Below are 14,338 nucleotides of genomic sequence, written 5' to 3' on the forward strand. Positions count from 1 at the left end.
GTAAGCAATTCTTGATCATAACCCCAAAAGTGTATGCCATAAGAGATAAGATAGACAAGTGAGACCTCATAAAACTGAAAAGGTTTTGCAAAGGAAAAGAGTGGGGAGATAGCCCACAGAATGAGAAATAAATATTTGCTAACTGTATATCTGACAAAGGCCTAACATCTAGGACCTACAAGAAACTCAAATGTTACAAAAGGAAAAAATCAAACAGCCCCATTAAAAAATGGACAAAATACATGAATAGACAATTCTCAAAAGAAGACATTTGAACTTCTAACAGATACATGAAAAAATGCTCAGACTCATTAGTCATCAGAGAAATGCAAATCAAAACCACATTGAGATATAACCTAACACCAGTAAGAATGGCCATTATTAAAAAATCAAAAAACAACAGATGCTGGCGGGGATGTGGAGAAGAGGAAATGCTTCTCCACTGTTGGTGGGAGTGTAAACTAGTTCAGCCTCTATGGAAAACAGTGTGGTGATTTTTAAAAGATCTTGAAATTGGCCTTCCATCTGACCCAGTTTTTCCCCTTCTGGGAATATACCCAGAAAAACCCAAATAATTCTACAAAAAAGATATTTGCGCATGCATGTTTATTGCAGCACTATTCACAATAGCAAAAACATGGAACCAAGTGTGTTACCTATCAAAAGTGAACTAGATAAAGAAAATGTGATACATATACATGATGGAGTACTACACAGAAATAAGGGACAAAATTATGGACTTTGCAGCAACTTGGATGGATTTAAAGTCTATCATACTCAGTGATCTAGCAGAGAAACAAAGAACTGAATACCACATGCTCTCACTCATAAGTGGGTCCAGAACATTTATCACAATACTACGAGAGAGATCGGCAGTAGTGGGACACTGCCAGGGAAGGAGAGGCACATAGCATCACTAAGGGTACTTGATTCTAAACCAGGGGAAATGAGGGCCAATGAAAAGCCCAAACTTCATCTGTATGTAGAACACTTATACACCTAAACCTAATTGTACCCCCTGACATCTTTAGAAGAAAAAAAGAGGAGAAAAAAAAAAGTAAAAGCATGAGAAAATATATATCATGCAAACTGCAATAATAAGAAAGCTAGAGTGACTATACTAATATCAGAAAAAATATATTTTAAAATAAAAAAACTTACTAGAGATGAAGCAAAAACTGAAAGAATTGAAGGAAGAAATAGAAAATTCAACAATAATAGTTAGATACTTCAATATCCCACTTTCAATAATGCATTAAACAATTAGAAGAATAACCGAGAAATAGAAAGCGTAAACAACAGTATAAAACAATTAGACATAATAGATGTCTATGAAACACTCAAACCAATAGCAGCAAAATACACAATTCTCAAATTCACATAGAACATTTTCCAGTATAAATCATATGTTAGGCCACACAACAAGTCTCAATAAATTTAAAAGGATTAAAAATCACAAAAACTATTTGTGGCCATTATAGAATTAAATTAGAAATCAAAAACAGAAAAAAAATTAGTAAACTCACAAATATGTGAAAACTAAGCAACTCACTTTTAAGTAATCAGTATGTAAAAGAAGAAGTCAAAAGAGAGATTAGAAAACTGAGATGAATAAAAATAAAAACACAACATACTAAAATTCATGAGATGCATTTACAGCAATTCTTAGATTGCCTTAGATTGTAAATGCCTATATTAAAAACAAGAAGAAATATCACAAATCAATAAACTAGCCTTTCCTCTTAAAACACTAGAAAAAAAGAGCAAATTAAACCTAAAGTAAAAATAAGAAGAAAATAATAAAAATCAGTACAGAAATCAGTGAAATAGAGGCTAGAAAAAGTAGAGAAAATCAACAGAACTGGAAAGTTGTTACTTTGAAAAGATCAACAAAATTGACAGACCTCGTATAGACTGACCAAGGAAGAAAGGCAGAAGACTCAGATTACTAAAATTAAGAATGAAAAGGGGAACATCACTACTGACTTTTTGGAAATAAAAAAGATTTTTTTTTTTTTTTTTTTTTGAGTTGGAGTCTCACTCTGTCACCCAGACCGGAGTGCAGCGGCACGTTCCCAGTCACCGCAGCCTCGACCTGCTGGGCTCCGGCGATCCTTCCGCCTCAGCCTTCCAAGTAGCTGTAACTACAGGCGTGCGCTACCACGCCCGGCTGATTTTTTGATTTCTTGTAGAGATGAGGTCTCTCCAAGTTGCCCAGGCGGGTCTCGAACCCACGGGCTCAGGCAATCCACTCACCTCAGCCTCCCAAAGCGCAGGATTACAGGCTGAGCCACTGAGCCTGGCTATAAAAAAAATTTTAAGGAGGGAATGGGTGCATAACAACACAAAGGGTACCTAGTTTCAAACCAGGGGAAGTAAGGGCCAGTTGGAGGCCCAAACTTCACCTGCATGCAGCCTATTTCGGTAGTTAATCCTTACTTTGTACCCCACAGCTTTATAATAAAATAAAAAAGATTTTAGGAGAATACTATAAACTACTGTATACCAAACAATTAAATAACTTAGATGAAATGAACACATTCCTAGGACACAGAACAAGCTTAAGGAAAAAAAAATATGAATGACTCTATAACAAGTGAAGAGATTCAACAATAATTTAAAGAAAAGCCCATTATTAGATGGCTTCATGGGTGAATTTTATCAGCATCTAAAGAAGAATTAACGCCAATCCTTCACAAACTCTTCCCAAAAAATAGAAAAGGAAGGACCACTTCCCAGTTGGAACAATTAAATGAGGATTACTCTGATACCAAAACTAGAAAAGCAAATACAAAAGCAAATAAAAAAAAATAAGAAAAGCAAATACAAAAAATATCTCATGTAAAAAACCTCAAATCCTCAACAAAATGTTATTATACTAAATTGAGTCATATATAAAGAAGATTTTACACCATGACAAAGTAAAATTTATCCAAAGAATGAAATGTTGGTTCAACATACAAAAATCAATCAATGGAATACACCATATTGATATAATAAAGAGGAAAAAACTACACAATTGTCTCAACAGACACAGAAAAACACATCTGGGAAAGTTCAATATCCTTTTATAACAAAATCACTCAACATCTAGGAAGAGAAGGGGTCCTCCTCAACCTGAAAAAGATCCTCTACAAAAACCCACAGCTAATGTTATCCTTAACGGTGAGAGACTGACATTTTTCCTCCTAAGATCAAGAGCAATACAAGGATGTCTTTTCTTGTACTTTTATTCAATGTTGCACTGGAGTTTCTAGCCAAGGCAGTTAGTCAAGAAAAAGGAGTAAAGGAAGGAGTTAAAAAGAAAAGAGTAAAACTGTATCTAGTGCAGATAACATGGTCTTCTATATAAAAAAAATAGTAGGGAATTCACTAAAAAACGATTAGAACTAATGAGAATTCTGCAAGGCTGCAATGTATGAATTCAATATTAAAAAATAAAGTGTATTTCTATATACTAGCAATGAACAATCCTGATAATAAAATTAAGCAAGCAATTCTATTAATAATAGCATGAAAAACAATCAAATACCTAAGAGTAAGTTTTTTTAAAGTGCATACTTATACTATGATTACTACAGAATGTTGTTGAGAGAATTAAAGGAGACACGCAGGTGGAAAACATCCCCTGTTCATGGATCAGAAGACTTAAGATTGTTAAGATGGCCAATTTAATCTACAGAGTTATTGCAAACATTATAAAAATTGCACACTTCTATTTTTGTGCAAAATTTTATAAGCTGATTCTAAAATTCATATGGAAATGAATGGGAGTCCAAGGAGTGAAAACAATTTTGAAAAAAAAAACAAACTTGGAAGACTCGCACTTCCTAGTTACAAGAATGAGCACGCTCGATACACCACAAATTTTGGATCTTTATGATGATAAAAGGGTTGAATTTAATATTAAATAAAGCTAATATAAAACATTATTCACCAGAGATAGTAATATATTATCAAGCAACGATCATTTTTAAAAATTTTTCTTGTTTTTTACTTGTGTAAATTTAAGAGGACAATCATAGGTTTAATGAGTACAATCTATTTTTAAATTTCATGTGATAAATCAATTTACATGAAATTATGATATCAGAAACAATCTGACTATGATACCTGACACTTCACTGATCACTAAGGTTAATTCCACTTAATCTTCCTGGTTCTGCAGATAATCTCCTCCATCCCTTGTCTTTCCATGATTGCCATGTGAAATCATGAGCTTGATCAAAAGGATGACTTTTCCACTTAGAAAGAATAGTCCTTGAGTCACTATCTCACTATCATAGTTGCACTGTCTCATCATGTCATACATATTAATGTTGGCCACTTATTTTGAAGGTTGACCAAAGGTTCTTATTGAGATATATGATATAGTCAATTAATGTTGTTATACTGATTCTACTACATTTATTCAAAGATATATCATACTTTATTATTCCACTCATGTCTGTTTCTCTTTTCTGTTCCTCAGGTATTATGTCTCACACATTTACAAGTCCTAAAACTGAGAAATAATCCCATCAAAGAAATTCCTTCTGAAATTCAACAACTTAAGTTCCTTAGAATTTTCAACATTGCCTTTAATATGATTACTGTTCTTCCACCTGGGTAAGGTTGTGACTCTGAGATTATAAACATGGAAAGTAAACAGTTTATAATTCAGAAAATGATCAGTTTCCCTTCTGAAAGCAGCTAGAAGCTTTTTAGCTATATAGTAATTCTAATTAGCTGATTTGCTTCTTATTATGGTATTAAAAACAATCCTACCAGCTACATAGATGGCAATTTATATGAATCTAGTGAATATACATCTAGAAATCTGTTATCTGGGTATGGATTAAATGAAATGAAATTATTCAGAGCAGCTCATTGGAGAACTTTGTATCTATCTCTTCACTGGCTTTTTGGATACTGGAAGAGCATTGAACTAGGAATTAGGAAATCTAAACCTTTGATTCTGAAGTTGATAATAATTATCTATCTGATCTGGAGAAATTAACAAACATTCTTGGCCTTAGCTTCCTAATGTAAAAACTAAGACTGGCTTACATAATATCCAAGGCCATTTTGATTCAATAGGAAAGCTAGTATTTGGGCATAAAAGATGGATTTCTTCCCACAAATAGATTGGTAGTTATTTAATTCCTAATGAAAGTTTTAAGCCAAAAGAGTCAAGGTTTAAAAAAAAGTAAAATAACTCTTGAGATTTCTAGTTAGAGTGAAATAACAGTCATGTAAAATACATTTATTGAGTATTTACTAAAGACTAGGCTCCATCCTAAGAGTTGGGTTTAGATTGGTAAATGAAAGGGGTATGATCCTTTCCTTTATCAATTTTAGAATCTGGGGTAGGATGCAGGAATTTTAATAAACATCCACGATAAATTTGTAAATATGAAGCATTCTAAGAACTATGAATGAAAAGAACATTTTTCAGGAGGAATATGAATTAAATTGAGTTGCTAAGAAAGATGTATCTGAGAAAACAACATTTAAGCCGAAATTTATGAATTCATGCCAAGAATAGGAAGAAGAACAATCATACAGTGGAAATAACATACATGAAGCAAGTAGGCAAGCAGGAGTTTGAACTCTTTAAAGACTGGAAGGAAGCTAGCATGGCTCTGGGTGAAATGGTGTGTGGCCCCAAGTGAGGTTCAGGAGTTTGACAGGGACTACATCCCATGAAGCTTTGGAGGTCAGGTGAAGACATTTTTATTTTATTTAAAGTGCAGTGAGAAGCCCCTGGTTGGTTTTAAGCAGGAGAGTGACAAGTTTAAAGCCAAGAAGTTTTGAAGGAAGGAAAACAATGAATTTTATTTTAGATTAACATGTTGGTTTTGGATTGTGTTTTCCATCACAAAGTTGGACTTAGACATACAAACCTCATAGGAGAATTTTGGGATGAAGATAAAGATTTTGAATAATTAAATCTGAAATCAAAGAGAATGAGTAGAGCAATCTTCGGAGGAGATAATTCTGGAGAAAGATCAGTGTTTCAGACACACAGATAAAGAGAAAATTATAAAGACTGAGAAAAAAATGCTCGAATTGCATAGAGACAGGTATATAACGGAAGCCAAGCAACTAGATTATTCTGAAAAAGAAGAATGACCAACAATGCCAAATACAATAAGGAAACTCAGTAAGATTAAAGTTGAGAACACTTTCAGTGGAATGGTAGGAGCAAAAGTCAGTTTGTAGTGACTGTTTAGATGGAATGGGAAGAGAGGAATTGGTAATAATGAGCGTAGACCATTCATTGGAGAGATTTGGATGCAGTGGGAGAAAAGGGATTAGATAAAAGCTAAAGTAAATGTGGGATCTTAGCGACATTTTTGTTGTTGGTTTTTTGAAAATTCAAGCACATTTACATGATGACAGAAATAAACCAGCAGGGAATAGATTGAAGATGTGGGAGAAAGACAGATGGTACAAAATTTCACAAGAGATAGGAGGGAAAGAAGTCATGGGCCCAGGTAATGATTCTGGTCTTGAGCACACCTTTTCTCCTAAAACTGGTGGTAGCATCTTAGAATGAATATGGAAAATATATAGTTGTATTGGTAAGAAAACAGGAAATTCATTTAGTCTACAAAGATATATTTATCTCTAATTATGTACCAGTTGGGGGAGATTAGTCTAAAATGGCTTAAATTAAGATCACTATTTTTCCTTTTGAAAAAAAATTATGATAAAGATGTGGGGTACAATTCAGGGTTAGGTATACAAATGCTGATTATGCAGGTACCCTTGTTGATGAGGTATGCCCCTCCCTCCCCTAGCAGTTTCCCTCAGTTGCCAATTCCACCTCTCTTCCCCGACGGTTTCCCATTACTGCCAATCCCTTTCTTATAGTATTATAATTGTTCAAGGTCCACTTATGAGTGAGAACATATGGTACTCTGTTCTTTGTTTCTGTGATGGATCACTGAGTATGATCAACGCCAGATCCATTCAAGTTGCTGCGAAGTCCATATGTTTGTCCTTCTTTATGGCTGCACAATATTACATTATGTATATCTACCACAATTTTTTTTATCCAGTTCACCTTCAATGGGCAACATTGTTGGTTCCATGTTTTTGTTATTGTGACTAGAACTGCAACAAACATGTGTGCAGGTATCTTTTTTGTAGAATAATCTGAGTTCCTCCAGGTATATTCCCAATAGGGGAATTGCTGGGTCATATGGAAAGTCAATTTCTAGTTCTTTCAGGAATCGCCACAATATCTCCCAAAGAGGTTGCACTAGTTTGCATTCCCACCAGCAGTGTAGACGTGTTCCTTTTTCTCTGCATCCTTGCCAGCATCTGTTGTTGTTTGTTTTATTAATGATGGTCATTCTTACTGGGTTTAGGTGGTATCTCAATGTGGTTTTAATTTGCATTTCTCTGAAAATGAGTGAGGTTGAGCACTTTTTCATGTGTCTGTTGGCTGCCCGTATGTCTTCTTTTGAGAAGTGTCTATTCATGTATTTAAGATCATTTTTGAGAGCAAGAAGAGTGAGGACTGAAAAGGAGTTTTAAAGTTGTGATGATTTAGTATTGATGTTCAGGAAATGGAAAAGAACAAAGCATAGAAGAATGAACATTTGAGAGACAGTGCTGTGGGCAAGTCTTGTGTCTCATGGAATGGGTTCTGATGATATACTTGGGAAACCCAGGAGTTTCTTGAAAATTTTATACTAGCAGAAATGTTGCCAGAGTGTATCAAAAGAAACAAAGCGAGCATGAAATACAAACAGCTGTCAGATTCCAAAAATTATATAGGCAGGAAACCACTTTCATTAAAAGGGGAAGATGATGTAGAGGGTAGAGCCAGGAACCCAGAGGGATGAGGCAAGGAGCCCGGAAGGTGAAGTTGATATTCCAGAAGACAGACCCAGGAGCCAGGATGCTGGTGATGATTATCCCCAGACATTAAAACCAAACAAAGTTTACCCGGTTGTATTTCAAAATTGCTTGAGATGGGTAACTCCTGTTTACCTTTCATTTTCTCTCTTTTCAACCACAATGTCTATAACTGTTACCCTATGCCTGTCACACCATTGTATTTTGGGAACAGATGACTTGTTTCTTTAATTTGACAGACCCACAAATGGAGAAAAATTGTGCTTCTGTCTGGGTTATATCTGGAGCCTCACCTCCACCTAATTTAGATGATGAGATAAAGGACTTTCGAGAATTAGTTGAGATGTTAGACTTTGAGTTGGTGCTGTAATGAGCTAAGACCTTTGGGGGGTTTGGGATGGATGAATGTATTTTGCCTGTGGCATGGATATGAATCTTTATAGATGAACTATTATAGGCAGAATAATGGTCCCCAAAGATGTCCACATTCTAATCTCCAGAACCTGTGAATATGTTATGTTACATAGCAGAGGGAATTAAATTTGGAGATGAAGTTACGGTTTCTAATCAGCTGATCTTAAAGTGGAGAGATTATGCTGGATTATATGAGTGGGCCTGGTTTAATTACATGAGCTCTTACAAATGGAAGATGGATGATGAAGCAATTGTCAGAGAAATGCCACATGAGGACTTGACTTGCTGTTGCTGGTTTTAAAGATGGAGGTTAAGGGGGCCTTGAGTCAAGGAATGAGGCAGCATGTAAAACCTACAAGTGGCTTTCAGGTATCAAGGAAACCAGAACCTCAGTTCTATAGCCAGAAGGAAGTGGATTCTGCCGATAACCTGAATAAGTAAGGGAACAGATTCTCCTGAGAACCTCTAGATGGGAATGCAGCTCTGCTAATGCCTTAGTTTTAGTATGGTGAGGCCCATGTTAAACTTCTAACCTATACAACTATAAAATAATAAATCTGTGTTGTTGTGAGCCACCAAGTTTGTGTCGCAACTTGTTATGGCTGTAATAGAAAACTAGTACAAAACCAGTCACATATTTCTACTCCTGTGGGGTTTACATTCCCACAGGTAAAGACAGTCAATAAGCAATGTATATAATACATAAGTTATATAGTATGCTAGGAGGTAATAAGTGATGCGAAAAAATAACATAACTGTAAAAGGGAGTGAGAGCAATTTTAAATCAGGTAGATAGGGTAGGCCATATTGAAAAAGGGACATTTGAACAAAGTGGGGGGTTAGCAGTATAAATTTAGCATTTCAAGTAAAATTTAGCATATTTTATTAAATAAAACAATTGGTTACCCAATTTGAAACCATAATGTTAGAATTTACACTAAGATATGTACTTTTTCTAGCTATTATCTGACAGAAGAAAATGGCTGTTTATTTAGTGACTAAGCATTGTATTTAAAAGATTGTTTTTTTCCTGTTCTTCTCAATATTAGTCTAAATTTTTCTTGTAGTTTCCATACATTAAAATAAATCTATGTATATTTTCCCCGAGATATATTATTTTGGAAACTTCCCAAAGTTTTTCTAAAAATACGATGGAGCTCTTTCACTGTATATCTTTCCATTCCTAACTAGATTCTTCTAGTTTCATGAGACTCAAAGTGATATAGTAGAAAAAGCAGGTACTTCCAAAGGCAAGGTCTGCACCTTAGAAGCTATAAACTTTGGCAAACCACTGATCCACTCTTTTTTTTTTTTTTTTTTTTGAGTTAGAGTCTCACCCTGTCGCCCAGACTAGAGTGCAGTGGCTGCTCCCGGCCACCGCAGCTTCGACCTGCTGGGCTCCGGCGATCCTTCCGCCTCAGCCTTCCAAGTAGCTGGAACTACAGGCGCACGCTACCACGCCCGGCTAATTTCTGATTTTTTGTAGAGATGAGGTACTTTAGTGTCTATATGAAAGTTTAGAGAAATTGCACTTGGTTTTAAGGCTTTTAAAAAAATTAAATAAGAAAATTCTGTAAATTATTTTAACAATCTTTTCAATTGTTTCTACAGATTATTCTTTTTCCCTTGACCTGAATTTCTAAAACAAAATAAAATAGTCAATATTTTTGAAATTTTATAACAGTGGATTTTTTCGATGTGAGGCAAATTAGAAGTTTTTAAGAAAAAAATCTATTTGGTTCAAGCATAAGCTGAGGACTAAATTTTGCTTCCTAACATTTTGCTTTGACCTGCTTAGGGTATACAGTATGAGGCAGCATAGAGGCAGGAAAGCACAGGCCTTTGAGGCAGAAAGAACTGGGGTTTCACCCTAGCTATGCCCTTTACAGACTCTCAACCATCTATGTATCAACATTCCCTTACTATGTGTAGAGTTTTGTAACTATGAACAACTCTTTGATTTGTCTTTTTAACTCTGTTATAAAAAATGAAGATTAAAAAAAATTTCAAAAATCCAAATGATTTTTTCTTTTCCCAAAGCTTTTGAATAGAATAGATAAGAAAAGGAAGAAAAGAATCAGGGAGAAACAGAAAGGAAAGAGACATGTTTTGGTGATGTCTTTACCCCTTAAGTGAACAAAAAAACATACTTCATGAACAAATACTATTTACTACAAAAACGATTTTTAGACTCAAATCCTGAGTTTAGGCAGAAATAACTCTTGCAAGCTAAAACAAGCAAACAAAAAGCAGTTATCTTTTTTTCTCAGTGGATAGCAGAAGAAAAATGACACGGAAAATTGCTACTTTTAAGCAACACAATCAAATTTTTCCTTGTTTGTTTGAGTCAATTTGCTTTAATTGGCAGGAAGTTTCTTTGGGAAAGAGAAGCTATTTAGAATAACAACCTACTTAAAAGCCCTATATCAAGAGCCAGTTCTGAAATTGCACACATTTATTTTCCATATTGTTATCGATTAAAGAGAGGAATAAATTACTTTGTCTCTACATATCTGAAGAAAAGGGATAATTATATTTAATTTCATACTTACTTGGAAAGTTATGTAACCTCTTGCAGCTTTTATTTTTTTAATCCTGCAAAAAATAATGACAATTTTGCAGTGTTGTGGTAAAAGATTATTCTAAATTTCCATGAGCATATAGTAGCTTATTAATAAATGAAATATATATATTGCTGTGGTGGTCATCACTGTTAATACTAGTGCTGGATAATGTGCTAATAAATAAAGCAATGAAATAAATGTGAAAATTCTAAACATCCTCACAAAAATGTGATAGATTTGATGCTCCTGGGGTATACAGTATCTGTGCAAACTGAGGCTGTCTGAACAGATTTTCTCTCTAGAATCATGATAAAATTGAATCCCTGGCTTCTAGAGTTTCATATTTTTAGGAAGCTGGAATTTTTTGCACAATGTGAAAGATGCTATGATAGAGGTAAGCAGAAAAATATAAAAGAGGCATCTCACCCAATCCAAAGGACTCAGGAAGAGTTCCTTAGACAAGATGATATGTGAGCCAAGACATAAAAATGAATAGACAAAAACCACAGAGTCAAGTTTGGGGGAATTGCATATGGCATTTAGAGATATGTGAGAACTGGTTAATTCAGGAAGTTTTAGTAAATAAATATCGAACCAGAGGGGGCTATGGGGGAGTGTGGGGTGGACTGGACAAATACTCTGGGGCTGGATCATGAAGCTCGTTATATACCATCCTAAAGTAGTGAGGTGTTAGTAAAATGTTGTGCTTACGGAACCTTAGTCAATGATCATGAAAACAGTTTTTCATCTTTTATGTATATGGAAAACAGGAGGGTATTTGAAAAACAGCACACATAAAACAGGAGATGTTTACTGGAGATTATGATGACTATCATATTTAGCCTTTCAAACCTAGACTTCAAGAAATAATTCCCACTCCCATCCCCCAGGAGTTAGGGCTAATGACAGCATAACTCTGTGTTATTTGTACGTTGTCCTTGTATTCTTTGTTTCTGACTTTTTGTGCTCACGCAACACAGATGTAATCATTCTTACTCTTAAGAACTTATCTTGATGGGCTGGAAGAAAGATATTTTACTAGGATGATCTTAATGCAATTAATTGTACTGGATTGAGTAGTGTTCCTCCAAGGCTCATGTCCATATAGAGCCTCAGAATGTAACCTTCCATGTAAATAGAGTCTTTGTTAATGTAACTAGTTAAATTAATATAAGGCCATACCAGATTAGGGTGGGCCCTAAGTCTAATGGCTGGTGAATTTGTAAGAAGGCCATGTGAAGACAAAAGCAGAGATTGAAGTTATGTAGCTTCAAGCTAAAGAATGCTGAGGACTGTGGGGAACCCCAGAAGCCAAGAGAGAAACAAGGGACAGTTCCTCCCTTAGAGCCTCCAGAAGGAACCAGTCCTGTTGGCACCTTGATTTTGGACTTCTAGCCTCCTGAATTGTGAAAGAACACATTTCTGTTATTTTAAGGCACCATGATTATAATAATTTTCTATGTTAGGAAACTAATACAACCAAGAAAAAATACATCTAAATGATGTTAAAAATTTCTCAATTGCCTTCTTATAAATGAAACTTTGTTTACTCCAAACATCTCAAACCAGTCTTCATGGATAGATGAATAATTTTAGAAACTTTCTTGATATTCACCACCTATACTGGAGTCTATATAAATTTCAAGATCTAGAAAAATATAGTTTCTCTGTACTATTACCTACTTAGTATTTATTTATTCCCAATGATGGCAAATACACAATCATTTTTACAATCAATTTTCTATTTCTATTTAAGGTTATTTGCCTTGTCCCGTCTTGAAGAACTTGATGTTTCCTACAATGATCTTACTTTTATTCCAAATGAAATCCAGAAACTCAGGTATTTTGGAAGTAGTAAGTACGCAGAAAGTCATAAGTCCCTTAATGATATATTTGGTCATGATTATGATGGAGAAAATTGAATTCTTTCATTTATATAATAGCCATAAAATGAAATAAAATTTTAAAAAAGCATAAAGTTTACCAAAAATGTAATTTTATTGTTTACAGTGATTTTTAAAAGTTATTTTATTTTAGATTCAAAAGGTACATGTGCAGGCTTATTACATAAATATATAGTGTGTGATGCTGAGGTTCAGACTCCTATTGAGCCCGTCACCCACATGGTGAACCAATGTGTTCAATCCTTACTCTCCTCCTTCCCTCCCATCTTTAAGATTCTCCAGTGTCTGTTGTTTTCATTCTTGTGCCCATATGTATTCAGTGTTTAGCTCCTACTTAGAAATAAGAATATGTGGTATTCAGTTCTCTGTGATAATTCACTTAGAATGATGGCCTCCAGCTGCATCCATGTTGCTGCAAAGGACACAGTGTATATAGTATTTGTAAGACGTGACATTTTAAGTAACTATTTACAGAACAGTACAGATAACCATTTAATAGAATGACAAACTACTTTTATGTCAATTTGTCTATGTGTGTACCTGTGGCTTTTATTTGTTTCATATATGTTTTGTAAGGAAGTACATATACACAAAATGCTAATAATATACAATGCAATTTTAATGCTAAACTCTGATTCTTTCTCACATTAATTTTTTAAATAGCCTAATATTATCTATGTCTTTCTAATTCAGTACCATACTATTTTGATTATGACTTTAATAGTAGTCTAACTATTCTCTTTAGGGCATAATCTTTAAGATCATTTTGTATAATTTCCAGCCTCTCTCACAACACATATAAACACTAAGTTGAGATTTTAATTGCAAGTGTCTAGGGTTTACATAAAAATTTGAGAGAATTTATGTTTTTGATAATACATTTTTCCACTCTGAAACTTTTTTCATTTTTCAGATTTTATGTTCTTCATAAGAATTTATAGCTCACTTCATATTTTTAGTACCTTTTCTAAGGATTTTATAATTCTCTTGTTATTACTGTGAATGTAATGTTTATCTTATTTCCTTTTCTAACTGGCTATTGCCAGTATTAAATAGAAAAGCAACAGACCTCTTTATACTAATTTAATACCACCCCATATAACCAAGCTCTCCTACTAGTTCTGATTTAGTTTTACTAGAGTTTCTCTTGTTTTCTAGGACCATAACCATACCTTTAGCAAAATGAGATGATTTTATTTTTGCTTTTCTAATGTTTATGCCAATTATTAAATTTTCCATGTGACAGGAGAATTCAGCCTATTCATTTGTTATGGCCAATATATTAAATTTTTTGCCTTCCATTTTTGTATTTGGTATTTATTTACTTTCCCCTTTTCCTGTTTCCTTTTTTCACCCAGGATGCTGTTTATTCTCTTTTGTCCTTCCTTGTTAACTTTGGAGGTCTATTATACTTCCTAATCTTATCTTCCTAATAGGTATCTTTCCTTCTGCAAAAGTCATGATCAAATACATTTTTCTTTAATATTTTAAGCAAAATAAAAGCTAGTTCTCCCACCACAATGGTCTGTCTCCCCACTACTGCTTTCCACTGACAGTTGAGAACTTTAGAATATTTTTATTTTTCTGCTTTCCCTCCAAGCCCAT

The 14,338-nt window shown here is 34.3% G+C and overlaps 1 protein-coding gene across 1 annotated transcript in view; it reads left to right on the top strand.

The window, feature by feature from the left end:
* LRRC63 (leucine rich repeat containing 63) overlaps window positions 1-14,338 on the top strand; it is an 87,785-nt gene that overhangs the window by 57,690 nt on the left and 15,757 nt on the right. Inside the window, exons 9-10 of the mRNA XM_008050818.1 lie at window positions 4,472-4,608; window positions 12,586-12,669. Coding sequence (XP_008049009.1) covers window positions 4,472-4,608; window positions 12,586-12,669 — 221 coding nt within the window. The remainder of the gene's footprint in view (window positions 1-4,471; window positions 4,609-12,585; window positions 12,670-14,338) is intronic.

This window comes from Carlito syrichta, unplaced genomic scaffold, assembly GCF_000164805.1.
Source record: "Carlito syrichta isolate Samal-C Ts95f unplaced genomic scaffold, Tarsius_syrichta-2.0.1 Scaffold153723, whole genome shotgun sequence".
NCBI lineage: Eukaryota > Metazoa > Chordata > Mammalia > Primates > Tarsiidae > Carlito > Carlito syrichta.